Genomic DNA, 9,303 nt, shown 5'->3' with positions numbered 1-9,303 from the left:
ACCCCCCCCCCCCCCCCGCCGTGGGTACCCCAAACCGGGGGGGGGACACAGAGCCAAGCCCCAGTGCCTGCAGCTCTGCCCTTGATGGGGGCTCAAGAGGGGTCCGACAGCAGCCTGACTGGGGTGGAGGTGCCTTCCTCCGGCTGCAGTCCCTGCCCACAGCCGAGCAGCATCCCACACTGCCACGGTTCACTCCTGCTTGCACCCCTCGCCACGATGCCTTCCCCAGACACCAGTGGGGACTGCATCCCAGGGGAGTCGCTGGCCAGAGGCAGCACCGGCCACGGACAAGGACGGCAAGGATGGAGATAAACCAGGGGAAACGGAGAACCAGCTGGACAGACAGACCAGGCCGGACAGATGGAGCTGCAGTTCCAGCACCGCTGCCTCTGTGCACAGGAGCGAGTTGCTCCCCACTGCAGTGGGGCAGCCCTGCAGCCACCCACCTGGGTGGGGAGGGGGCAGCGAGGCTGTATTTGAAAGGGGAGCCCCTCACCCAAGGTGGGAGGGCTGGGAGGGGGCTGCATGGGCAGCACTGGGGTGCAGCAGCCCCTCAAGCCAGCAGCGAGGAGTGGGACCGGGAGCAGCCGCAGCACTGCTCTGCCTCCCGGCTCCGGTCCACGCAGGGCCAGGGGCTGCCCCCCCACCCGGGTCCAGCATGGACCCCCCCCATTGCCCCAGGCTCTGAGCAGGGGCACAGATATGCTGAAGTGAGAAGCCTGAGCTGAAGCCCCTGCCTGCTGAGACCTAATGGAGCAGCAACTCATTACAAAGCCAAGCAGGACCACCCCAGCCCCCAGGACGGGGGGGAGCACCGTGACACCAGGCACAGCTTGGACCCCTCCAGCCGCAGCACGCACAGGCAGCTGCCCTGATCCTTCCTGCAGTAGGTTTCCACCTCCCTGCGTGTGTTTGTACCCTGAACACCCGGCTTCCTCCTCTAGTCAGTGGAGGTGCCCACCCTAAAATCCAGCAGCAGGACCCTTCCCCAATCTCTCCCTGACCCTGTGAGCCCAGCTACAGCCACATCCAAAGGCAGTGAGCGCAGCAGGGGCTGCTCTGTCCTGTGCAGCTCCTGCAGATGCATTTGTGCTGGGACTCCTCTGCACCAGCACAGTCTGTGGTACTCCAGCCCACACCAGAGCCCCCCCGCTCCGTCCCCATCCCCACCCCACAAGCAACCCTGACATGCCCAAATCAGCCCCACCAGCCGAGCTGCACTTACCAAGCATCCACCCAGCTGGGGCTCAGAGCAAAAGCAGACCACACTGCGGCCACGGAACAGTCACTGCTGCCAGAAGAGACTCAAGAAAAACTGCCCCAAAACTTCCACCAAGTGTTCCTGCAGGCTGACTGCACCTCGGATGTTCCTAGAGCAGAGGCAGCGAAGACAACGTTCATTGCAATGGATTTTTAAAAACTGAAGTCTTTATTAAAAGTTTTATCCAAATTTTGTAACAAAAGATACAAAAGGGCTGGAGATCCTTATTTCTGGGACTAGTCTGACCAATCAAAACCTGACAGTTACTAAGCTAATATAAAATCCATACGATCTGCTAAAAATGCAGGGAAAAATTAGAAGTAACTGCTGCTCTGAAATTTCTTTTAAAAATTCCTTTAACATTTATAAGTTACTCAGTTTGCATTTTACAGGACTAGTTCTTCTCCGAATGGTTACAGCTACTGTACAATGCAAGAGACAACAGCAAGGACAGAACAAAGCAAGAGAAACTCGGATGTGCTGCAACACACACCCCTCCTCTGAAGGAACCGCTGCGAGTCTCGCCTCCGAGCGCAGGGTGCCGACAGATTGCCCAGAGCAACCACCGGGAACGCCACAAAGTGCCAGTGCGTCTGCACCCGTGGAGAGCCTCAACAGCAGGAGGAACAGCAGTTACTCCCGCCCCAGCACGGCTCTCCGGCACCCAGCACCGAGCAGTTACCATCCCTTGGATGCCACGGGGCCAGTGCTCCCCAGAAGCTAACGGATGTGCCGGCTGAACACCTCCAGGCAGAGGAAGGGTGGGCAAGGGGTCAGAAACCCTCCGGCGGAGAGCTACACCTGGCTGAATCCACCCCTTCCTCCTTCCAGCCACCGCAGGGTGGGGGGACACATGCTCTGCGGCACCATCTGTGCTCCCGCAGAGCATAAACACAAGTGGGAGAGAGCTGGATTTCTGATCAATGCACATTTCTTCATGCTGAAAAGGAAAGAGGAGGAGGATGCGGACACCAGGCTAGCGCTGAGGCAACTGTCCAGAGCTGGTACTGGCTAGCAGAAGGACCCTGAGAATATATAGGCTAACACGGTCTCCCGGGGAACGCCGAGTTAGGTGCATCACAGTGATACTGGTTGAACGTGTTCTGTACAGTGCGAAATGGAGTTTGACAGAAGTGCAGTATCCCTTAACCTGCTATTTCCTATCTCTTCCTAAAGGGAGAGGCTGCTATGGGGTGACGAGAAGCCTCATCACAGCGAAGACGCTCACAGCCGCAAGAATCAGACTTACTTGGACATCCAAGTGGAAGTTACTAGGTGGCCACCAGGAAAAATATTCCAGTTTTTAAAAAAATAGGAAAGCAAGTGCAGGGCTACTGCAAGGTGCATCGTCAGAGGTACCAGGTCTTGCAAGCAGCCAACCCCCCCCCTCTCCCCAAGACCCCAGGCACCCCACATCCCCAGCACTAAAGTATCTTCAAGCATCTCCAGAGATCACATCACCATTATTTCTGATCAGAGAGACCTCAGTGATCGTTCGCTTTGAGTCCATTTAGATGAACCAGATTTGCACCCACTGCTCAAGATGGCTCAAGTGTCTTCAGAAAGCTGGTCTGAGGGCATGCGGATAGCAAACACGCCTTCTTTGCTGTCAGGCAGGGTGGCGAGCTGGAGCTCTGGGTCCAGTGTGGCAAGGCTGATTTCAGACACGAAAGATACCCTAGGAGGAATTTTTTTTTCTTTTTTTTTTGATTTTTTTTTTTTTTTTTTTTTTTTTTTTTTTTTTTTGCAAACTGCTGCACAAACCACAGAACGGAGAAAGCCTTTGGTCATGAGATACTTGTGAGAAAGTAAGCCTTGTATGGAAGATTCCCCTGAATGCCTACAGTATTCTACATCTTAAAAAAATATATTGTGGACGCTGCAGCCATACAAAGGGGGGAGGAGTGGGAGACGGGGATTTACAGTCTCACATAGACACAACGGGGAGGTTAAGACAAGCACAGTCATAGTCTGTAAAACTGATTGGCTCGCTCGGATCAGTCATCCTCATCGTCCTCTTCGTCTTCTGGATCTTCCTCTCCTTCATCCTCTAGATTTCGTTTTCTCTTTTCCCCTCGCGGAAGGTCTGCAAAAAGAGGCGAAGCATAAAGCTCTGTTCAGTCTTGTGGAACAACATTTCAACTGTGGCTTCAAGCCGCGTCAGCCACAGATTGCTGGTGAACAAGCACAGACTAGACTGGCACCATTTTGGAGCGGAGATCCACCCTGCCCAGCTTCTCATGGCACCCAGAAAAGCCTGGACTAGCATGAGACATTAACTACTTTCTATGCCCTCCAAGCATCCCACATTTCAACAGCTGCTTGAAAATGGGCTTTTTTTTGTTGACCACCCCCAAAAACGTATCATCTGCAGAATTCAGTCACTTCTGACCAAGCTCATACGAGATCATTTGAGGTCATGCCAGCCACCATATTCTGTCAGCATCCATTCAGGTGTTTGAAGTTTGTTATAACCAGAAGAGTCTGGACTCAAGTCGGGGCTACCCTCCTCTCTACAGCCGAGAGGAGACAAACATGTCTCCAAAAGCATTTCCTCACACATTTCCTCCTCCTCCTGTGACAGAAGCCCTGCTCCTGCACAGACTATCCACTCAAGCTACTTAGAACTGGTTTTCTAGGCAATTTGCCTCTTTAGTATTTGGCAGACTTACCCAGCTTGGTTGGTATTAGAAGTACTGAAACCTGTTTCCCCATCACCACTGTGTGACCCTTTGGTTATAACCACTACTCAATAATCAACTTAGAAACAAGCAACAGTTTCAGCAGTGCCCGTAAGCAGAAATGCCGTACTTTCTATCGGGGAAAAGCTGCAGGCAACAACAGCACTGCACTGGAACTTGGGAAGCTCTACAAAACCAGCAAATGCGTGAGACCGTTGAGGCAGCTTTGCAAGCACTTAGTTTGCTAGGATTCGACTCACCATCATCAGCTTCATCTTCTTCATCATCCTCACCATCTTCCTCCTCATCTTCCTCCTAGAGTCAAAACAAGACGCGTTGTTGCAAGAACCACAATCCCATGACCAAGGTGTAATTCCACAGCAACATCTTCCTTCACCTCTGCTCCCGCCCTACTCTATAACCTCAGGGTGGCAGGTACAAGCCGAGCAGGGAGAAGCTGTCAGTTCCCAAATAGCTTCTTGCATCCCTACGAAGGGTGCTGTACAGCTTTATCACCTGAAGTCACAGGAAGTACCAGGCCCAGCAGTAAACAAGTCCAAACTGGCGAATTTTGCAGACCACGAGTCAAAAGGTGTACAGGAAAAGCTAGAGCACACGGCAGCACTCCTCAGATCTGCCCACAAAGAGGCATCTGGGACATCTGGTCAGATGGATCACCAGATTAAGGGACAAATGCACTACCGAACATAGCAACGTGGTGCTGCGGATTTGTACCGATGACAGAAAGCCTCACCTCATCATCTACTCCATCTTCCTCCTCTTCACCTTCCAGATCATCATCTTCATCTTCTTCATCATCAATGACTTCTTCATCCAAATCATCTTCCTCATCATCATCATCCTCTTCCTCACCTTCTACCAAAAGGAGAGGGAGGTAAGTGTTACGGTTCCCAAACACTCACTATTCCCAGACAATATGCTCACAGCTCCAACCGCAGTGCTCCGTGTGCAATGGGCAGGAAATCACGCAGAAGCATGCACAAGGAGTGCCAGCAACAAGCCCTGTCAGCTTGCAGCAAGTCTCATTTCTTACGCAGCCTGCCAAAGGGGGGAGTGGGGTTACCCACACAGCCCCTACTTTAGTGGCAAGTTATTATCACCATTTATTTAGCAACGTGACCATGCAGAAGGGGAAAATGGGTTGTTCCCCAGCAAGAAAACCAAGAGGAGAAAATCCTCACCTTCCCCATTCTCATACTCATCTTCCAGTCCATCCCCATCTGCTTCAGGGTCTGAGTCAGGGGCTTCCTGGTCATCAGCATCAAATCCGTCTAGGTAGGTGAGCTGGGGCAGAAGGGTGAACACGCTCTCCCGGTAGTTGATAAGCATTGTCACCTCACAGTTGAAGAGGTCCAGACTATGGAGGTTTGGCAACTTTTTCTGCAAAGATCAATTCGTTAGATTACTTACAAGTTGATGCTGTTTGAAGATCAGGCAGCCATCAGAGAACAGCTGGTTTGCTACCCAGATCTAGTACAGAAGTGTCTTTGCATGCATTATTTGCACCATGTGCTCATCAGATGGAGAGAAGTTATTGCTCTTGCTAAGTGCAGGCAAAGAAGATTTCTTTTCAGCTCCTCTGTCCTAGTTTACCCTCCCTGGAGCCAGCTCCCTGTAAAACCATTTGCAAATCTTACTCCCTTCTGAACAGGGTGGGCAACAACCACAGAAAGTCCAGCTGCCCCAGCAAGAGGAATCACTGAGCTGGACTCATCCTGCCCAAAACATCAGGCAAAATACCCAAGAGCACAACACAGGGAGACCTGCAGACTGCGCCTGTGTGCCTTTCGGCACAGCCACGGCCACTCTCCCGCTCAGGCCATAGCACCGTGCAGCTGGCCAAGCAAAGGAGGAGTAAAACAGTTTCAAGCTTTCTGCAGGGGACAGAGGGACCAAAGGCAACAGCTAATGAGGCACATGCCCTAGATCAGACCTTTCAGCTATAGAGTCAGGATCGCAAGGCAAGAGTCTTCTTTGGGGCAGTTCAGATGCAATGGGAACCCCCTGCAACGCACGCTGTGACAGCACCCAGGGCGAGAGGGTCCCAGCCCAGCACAACGGCGCCTTTGGACTGATGTGATGGACACCCTCACTTGGTGTCCAAGCAACTCATCTCCATGACACCCCAGGTGCCACCTACCTCAAACTGCATCCGACCCATTAACGGTCCTTTCTCAGATGGACACTGAGCACTGCATCCACAGTTTTACTCATCCAGCCCAATTTCATGCTTCTTTTAGCAACTGGCTGCTGGTTTTCCAGACAGAGGAGCCATTAACTATTAGCCCAGCCTCAAATTGGACCCACTCATCTGTTCCCATCAGAACCACGAAGTGCTGTTGGAACAGTTACCAAGACGTTGGACTTCTGCTGCACAGACATGCTCCCCAAAGGAAACAACGTCATCCCTTAGATTCCAGCACAGCCTTCCACTCACCAAGGGCTCCAGGGTATTGATGTCTTTGATCTTGTTGCCGCTTAGATTCAAGTGTGTCAGGTTAGGAGTTCTCTCTGCTAGAACTTCAAGGCCACCAGAAATCCTGTTATCACTCAGCTCCAGCTGCCAGGAGGGAATATCACATGGTCACGAAGTATCTCGGCTTGTGACATGGGGAATAAAATCACCCAGATAACGGGACTACAATAAGCACCCAAGCTCCAGACCCTGTTTGTGAGACCACGCCGTAAAGCAGCAGTTCATGTTTTCACGTAAAACCCCCTTCCCACAGTAACACAGCACCCCCAGCCACCTCTGTACTGCAGGACACAGGGGTACATGCTCTAAAATCTGAAATATTTATGATGTTACTGAAGCTTCTGACAGTAGCACAACAGCAAAAGCAAGAGAGAAAGGACACTAAACACATAATGAGCTCAAAAGCATTTTGTTGCATACTAAAAAACAACCTCTTTCACTTGCTCAGATTATAGGCTACAGAGGAAAAAGCAAAATCAAATGGCCTTTTTCTGGCAAATACAGGAAAAACAACTGTCACCAGAGACAGGGCAGCAGAAGGCTCAGAGCAAGGACTGCTGGAGATGGGACCACAGGTCTGACTCACCTTCCGGAGTTTGTTGAGTTTGGGGAGATTGGAGACGGACAGCAAGTTGATGTTGATCATGCTGAGGAACTCCAGGTTCTCAAAATCTGAAGAGAGACCAACGATCTTCCCATCGTCCGAACGGCAGTTATCAAGAACCAGCTCCTTCACCTGCCAACAGAGACACCCAGCAGCTTTCATCCCACCTGGCTAAGCCTCAACTCGAGTCTGCCAAGCTGACATCAGGCAGAGTGACTGACACTTCAAAGCAGCAGGTGTGTCTGAAGGTCCTCCTTTCTCATATTAAGGGACACACAAGATCTTAAAGCCAAATAACTTCTGCGAGGGCACAAGGTGAGAATCCCTCACGGTGGTTAGGACTTCACCCTTTAAGCACGAGCCCTGCAACATGCGACCCCTGTGCCACCCCACACCCTGTGGCTCCAACCAAGGTCCACCTTCTCCACTAAGAAGCATTAAGGGGCCAAACCATGAAGTTGCATCAAAACGTTCCGTGCACAAGGCATCAAAAAGCTCTCAAGAGTCACGCTTCGGGTTTCACTAACGAGGTCAAACAAGGTCATCTGGCTTTGTCCCCTTCAACTCTCTCCCCCATGCCACTGGGGTACTGGAAAACCTGCCTCCAGCAGATTCATGTCCCTGTGACAGTCTCCACGCAGGGGTGACACATCTGCCTAGGCAGGTCTCTAAGCAGATGAGCTCAGCCTCAAGCTCGTAGTGCAGGACCACTGATGGCATCAAATATTTTGCCCAGCACAGACTACACACGCAGAAGCCATCGCTACCTGGTACTTCAGCACAGAAATCAACCCCCCTGTGGCATTAGGACCATGAAGCACCAGTACAGAACTGCTCCCAACCCTAAACACCTGGAAGGTAAACGTACCTGGCAGCCCCCTCTCCCCCAAAGTGCAGGTGAGTGCTCAAGCCCCAGCTCTCACAGGCCACTTCCAAAACTTGCCTTCACCCCATACATTCTTCACAGCAAGATGCAAAAATGAGCCTTGTCCAGAAGGATCATGATGCTCTCCGAATTCCTCCTTTGCAGCACTCCCATTTTACCTCTCCTCTCAGATCAGCCAACTATTAGGGAATCACTTTAAAATCACTTAGCCTTACTGGCAGCAGAGTTTCGGGGCTGCCATGCCATCTTCGCAGTATAAGCTCCAAGCAAATTAATGCTTAAAACTCCAAAAGTGGCATCGCTGGTCAGGGCTCCGAGTTGAGCAGCAGAGGCTCAGCCAGGAGTTTTGTAGCTGAGCTCGTTTTGCTCCCAACACCTCAGACAAGCCTCCAGCTGAAGCGAGACTCTGTCACCACGGTGGGTGTAAAGGTGGCCAAAGCCAGCCTTCCGCCGCAGTCGCTTCGTTGGTGCGGGCACAGAGGCGAGCCTGAACGTTATCGGGTCATGAACTAACCTGGCTGAGGCCAGCTTTAACCCGGACCAGGCCCCTGCCCTGGATCGCAGAGCAAGCACTGCAGCAGGATGAAGCAGCCAGGACGGCTTCTCCCAGCAGCAAGGCTGGCTCACACCGGCTTTGGTCCCAGGGCACGCACGCTCTGACCCCACTCGCCTCTGCAGAGCGTCAGTCGCTCAAATTCCTGGTGTCAAACTAGAGGAGACCCGCAGCTTGCAGCCTCGGAGGGACGCTTCTACTCCTCAAATCATTCTCGTCCTGCAAATCCCTTCGCCATCCACAGAGCAGCTTTAATCTCTACCAAAAGCTCCACTTACAACCCATCCGCCTCACGCTCGATTTTAAGCTGCCCACGGCCCGCACGCTGCCACGACATGGCGACCTGTCGTCCCTCCAAGCCGAGTGACAGCCACCACCAGCTATCTCCCTGCAAGGCACCGAGCGGGGCCGCCGGCCTGACCCCGATAAGGGAACGACCGCCTTTCCCAAGCCGGGAACCGGTTCCGGGAACGCAGGCCTGAAGGACGAAGGAAAACGCTTCGAGAGGTTGCGGAGTCCCGGCCCCACGGCTGCCAGCTGAGGGGCAGCGGAGCCGGGCGGGACGTCCTCCCCGGGAGGCGGCAAGTTGAGGGGAGGGCGGCTCGGCCGCCGCCTCAGCCCCTTGCCCACGCCACGGAGCACCTCAGCTCCGCTCTTCGTGTCCGCGAACCGGCACCCAGCTTTCCCCTCCGCGCACACACACACACCCCCGGGCCTCCGGGCCAGACCCCGCTCGGGCCTCGGTACCGTCGCTGCCCACCGGGACACCCGCTGCCCGACCGGCGCTGAGGCGACCGCCGAGTTCTGACAGCGCGGACCCC

At 53.2% G+C, this 9,303-nt stretch overlaps 1 protein-coding gene across 4 annotated transcripts; it reads right to left on the bottom strand.

Annotated features, from left to right (window-relative positions):
• Positions 1 to 1,410: 1,410 nt before the first annotated feature.
• LOC104828550 (acidic leucine-rich nuclear phosphoprotein 32 family member B) lies at positions 1,411 to 9,213 on the bottom strand. 4 transcript variants are annotated; one of them, XM_010562289.1, is made up of 6 exons: positions 7,026 to 9,213; positions 6,401 to 6,523; positions 5,145 to 5,343; positions 4,697 to 4,818; positions 4,203 to 4,257; positions 1,411 to 3,347 (listed from the first exon to the last, which is right to left on the bottom strand). In XM_010562289.1, exons 1-6 carry the CDS (start codon positions 7,203 to 7,205, stop codon positions 3,259 to 3,261), a joined length of 768 nt encoding a protein of 255 aa, XP_010560591.1. In that variant the 5' UTR covers positions 7,206 to 9,213; the 3' UTR covers positions 1,411 to 3,258. The 4 variants fall into 4 exon arrangements, with proteins under 4 accessions (XP_010560591.1, XP_010560592.1, XP_010560594.1 ...); XM_010562290.1 differs by having other exon boundaries at positions 4,697 to 4,815; XM_010562292.1 differs by lacking the exons at positions 1,411 to 3,347; positions 4,203 to 4,257 and adding an exon at positions 4,487 to 4,594 and having other exon boundaries at positions 7,026 to 9,211.
• Between the last annotated feature and the right edge of the window lie 90 nt (positions 9,214 to 9,303).

The sequence above is a fragment of the Haliaeetus leucocephalus genome, unplaced genomic scaffold (assembly GCF_000737465.1).
Source record: "Haliaeetus leucocephalus isolate CR32 unplaced genomic scaffold, Haliaeetus_leucocephalus-4.0 Scaffold157, whole genome shotgun sequence".
NCBI classification, from domain to species: Eukaryota; Metazoa; Chordata; class Aves; order Accipitriformes; family Accipitridae; genus Haliaeetus; species Haliaeetus leucocephalus.
The sequence above is the reverse complement of the archived record's forward strand: the minus strand, read 5'-3'. Positions and strand labels throughout refer to the sequence as shown.

What these genes read in the sequence shown, in the direction of transcription:
- LOC104828550 (XM_010562289.1), bottom strand. Translation starts at nt 7,205, where the DNA reads ATGAAAGCTGCTGGGTGTCTCTGTTGGCAGGTGAAGGAGCTGGTTCTT. An exon ending in AACTCAACAAACTCCGGAAG is followed by an intron (nt 6,524 to 7,025) that starts GTGAGTCAGACC and finishes CCCTCCTGGCAG; the next exon opens with CTGGAGCTGAGTGATAACAG. An exon ending in TGAGTATGAGAATGGGGAAG is followed by an intron (nt 4,819 to 5,144) that starts GTGAGGATTTTC and finishes TCCTTTTGGTAG; the next exon opens with AAGGTGAGGAAGAGGATGAT.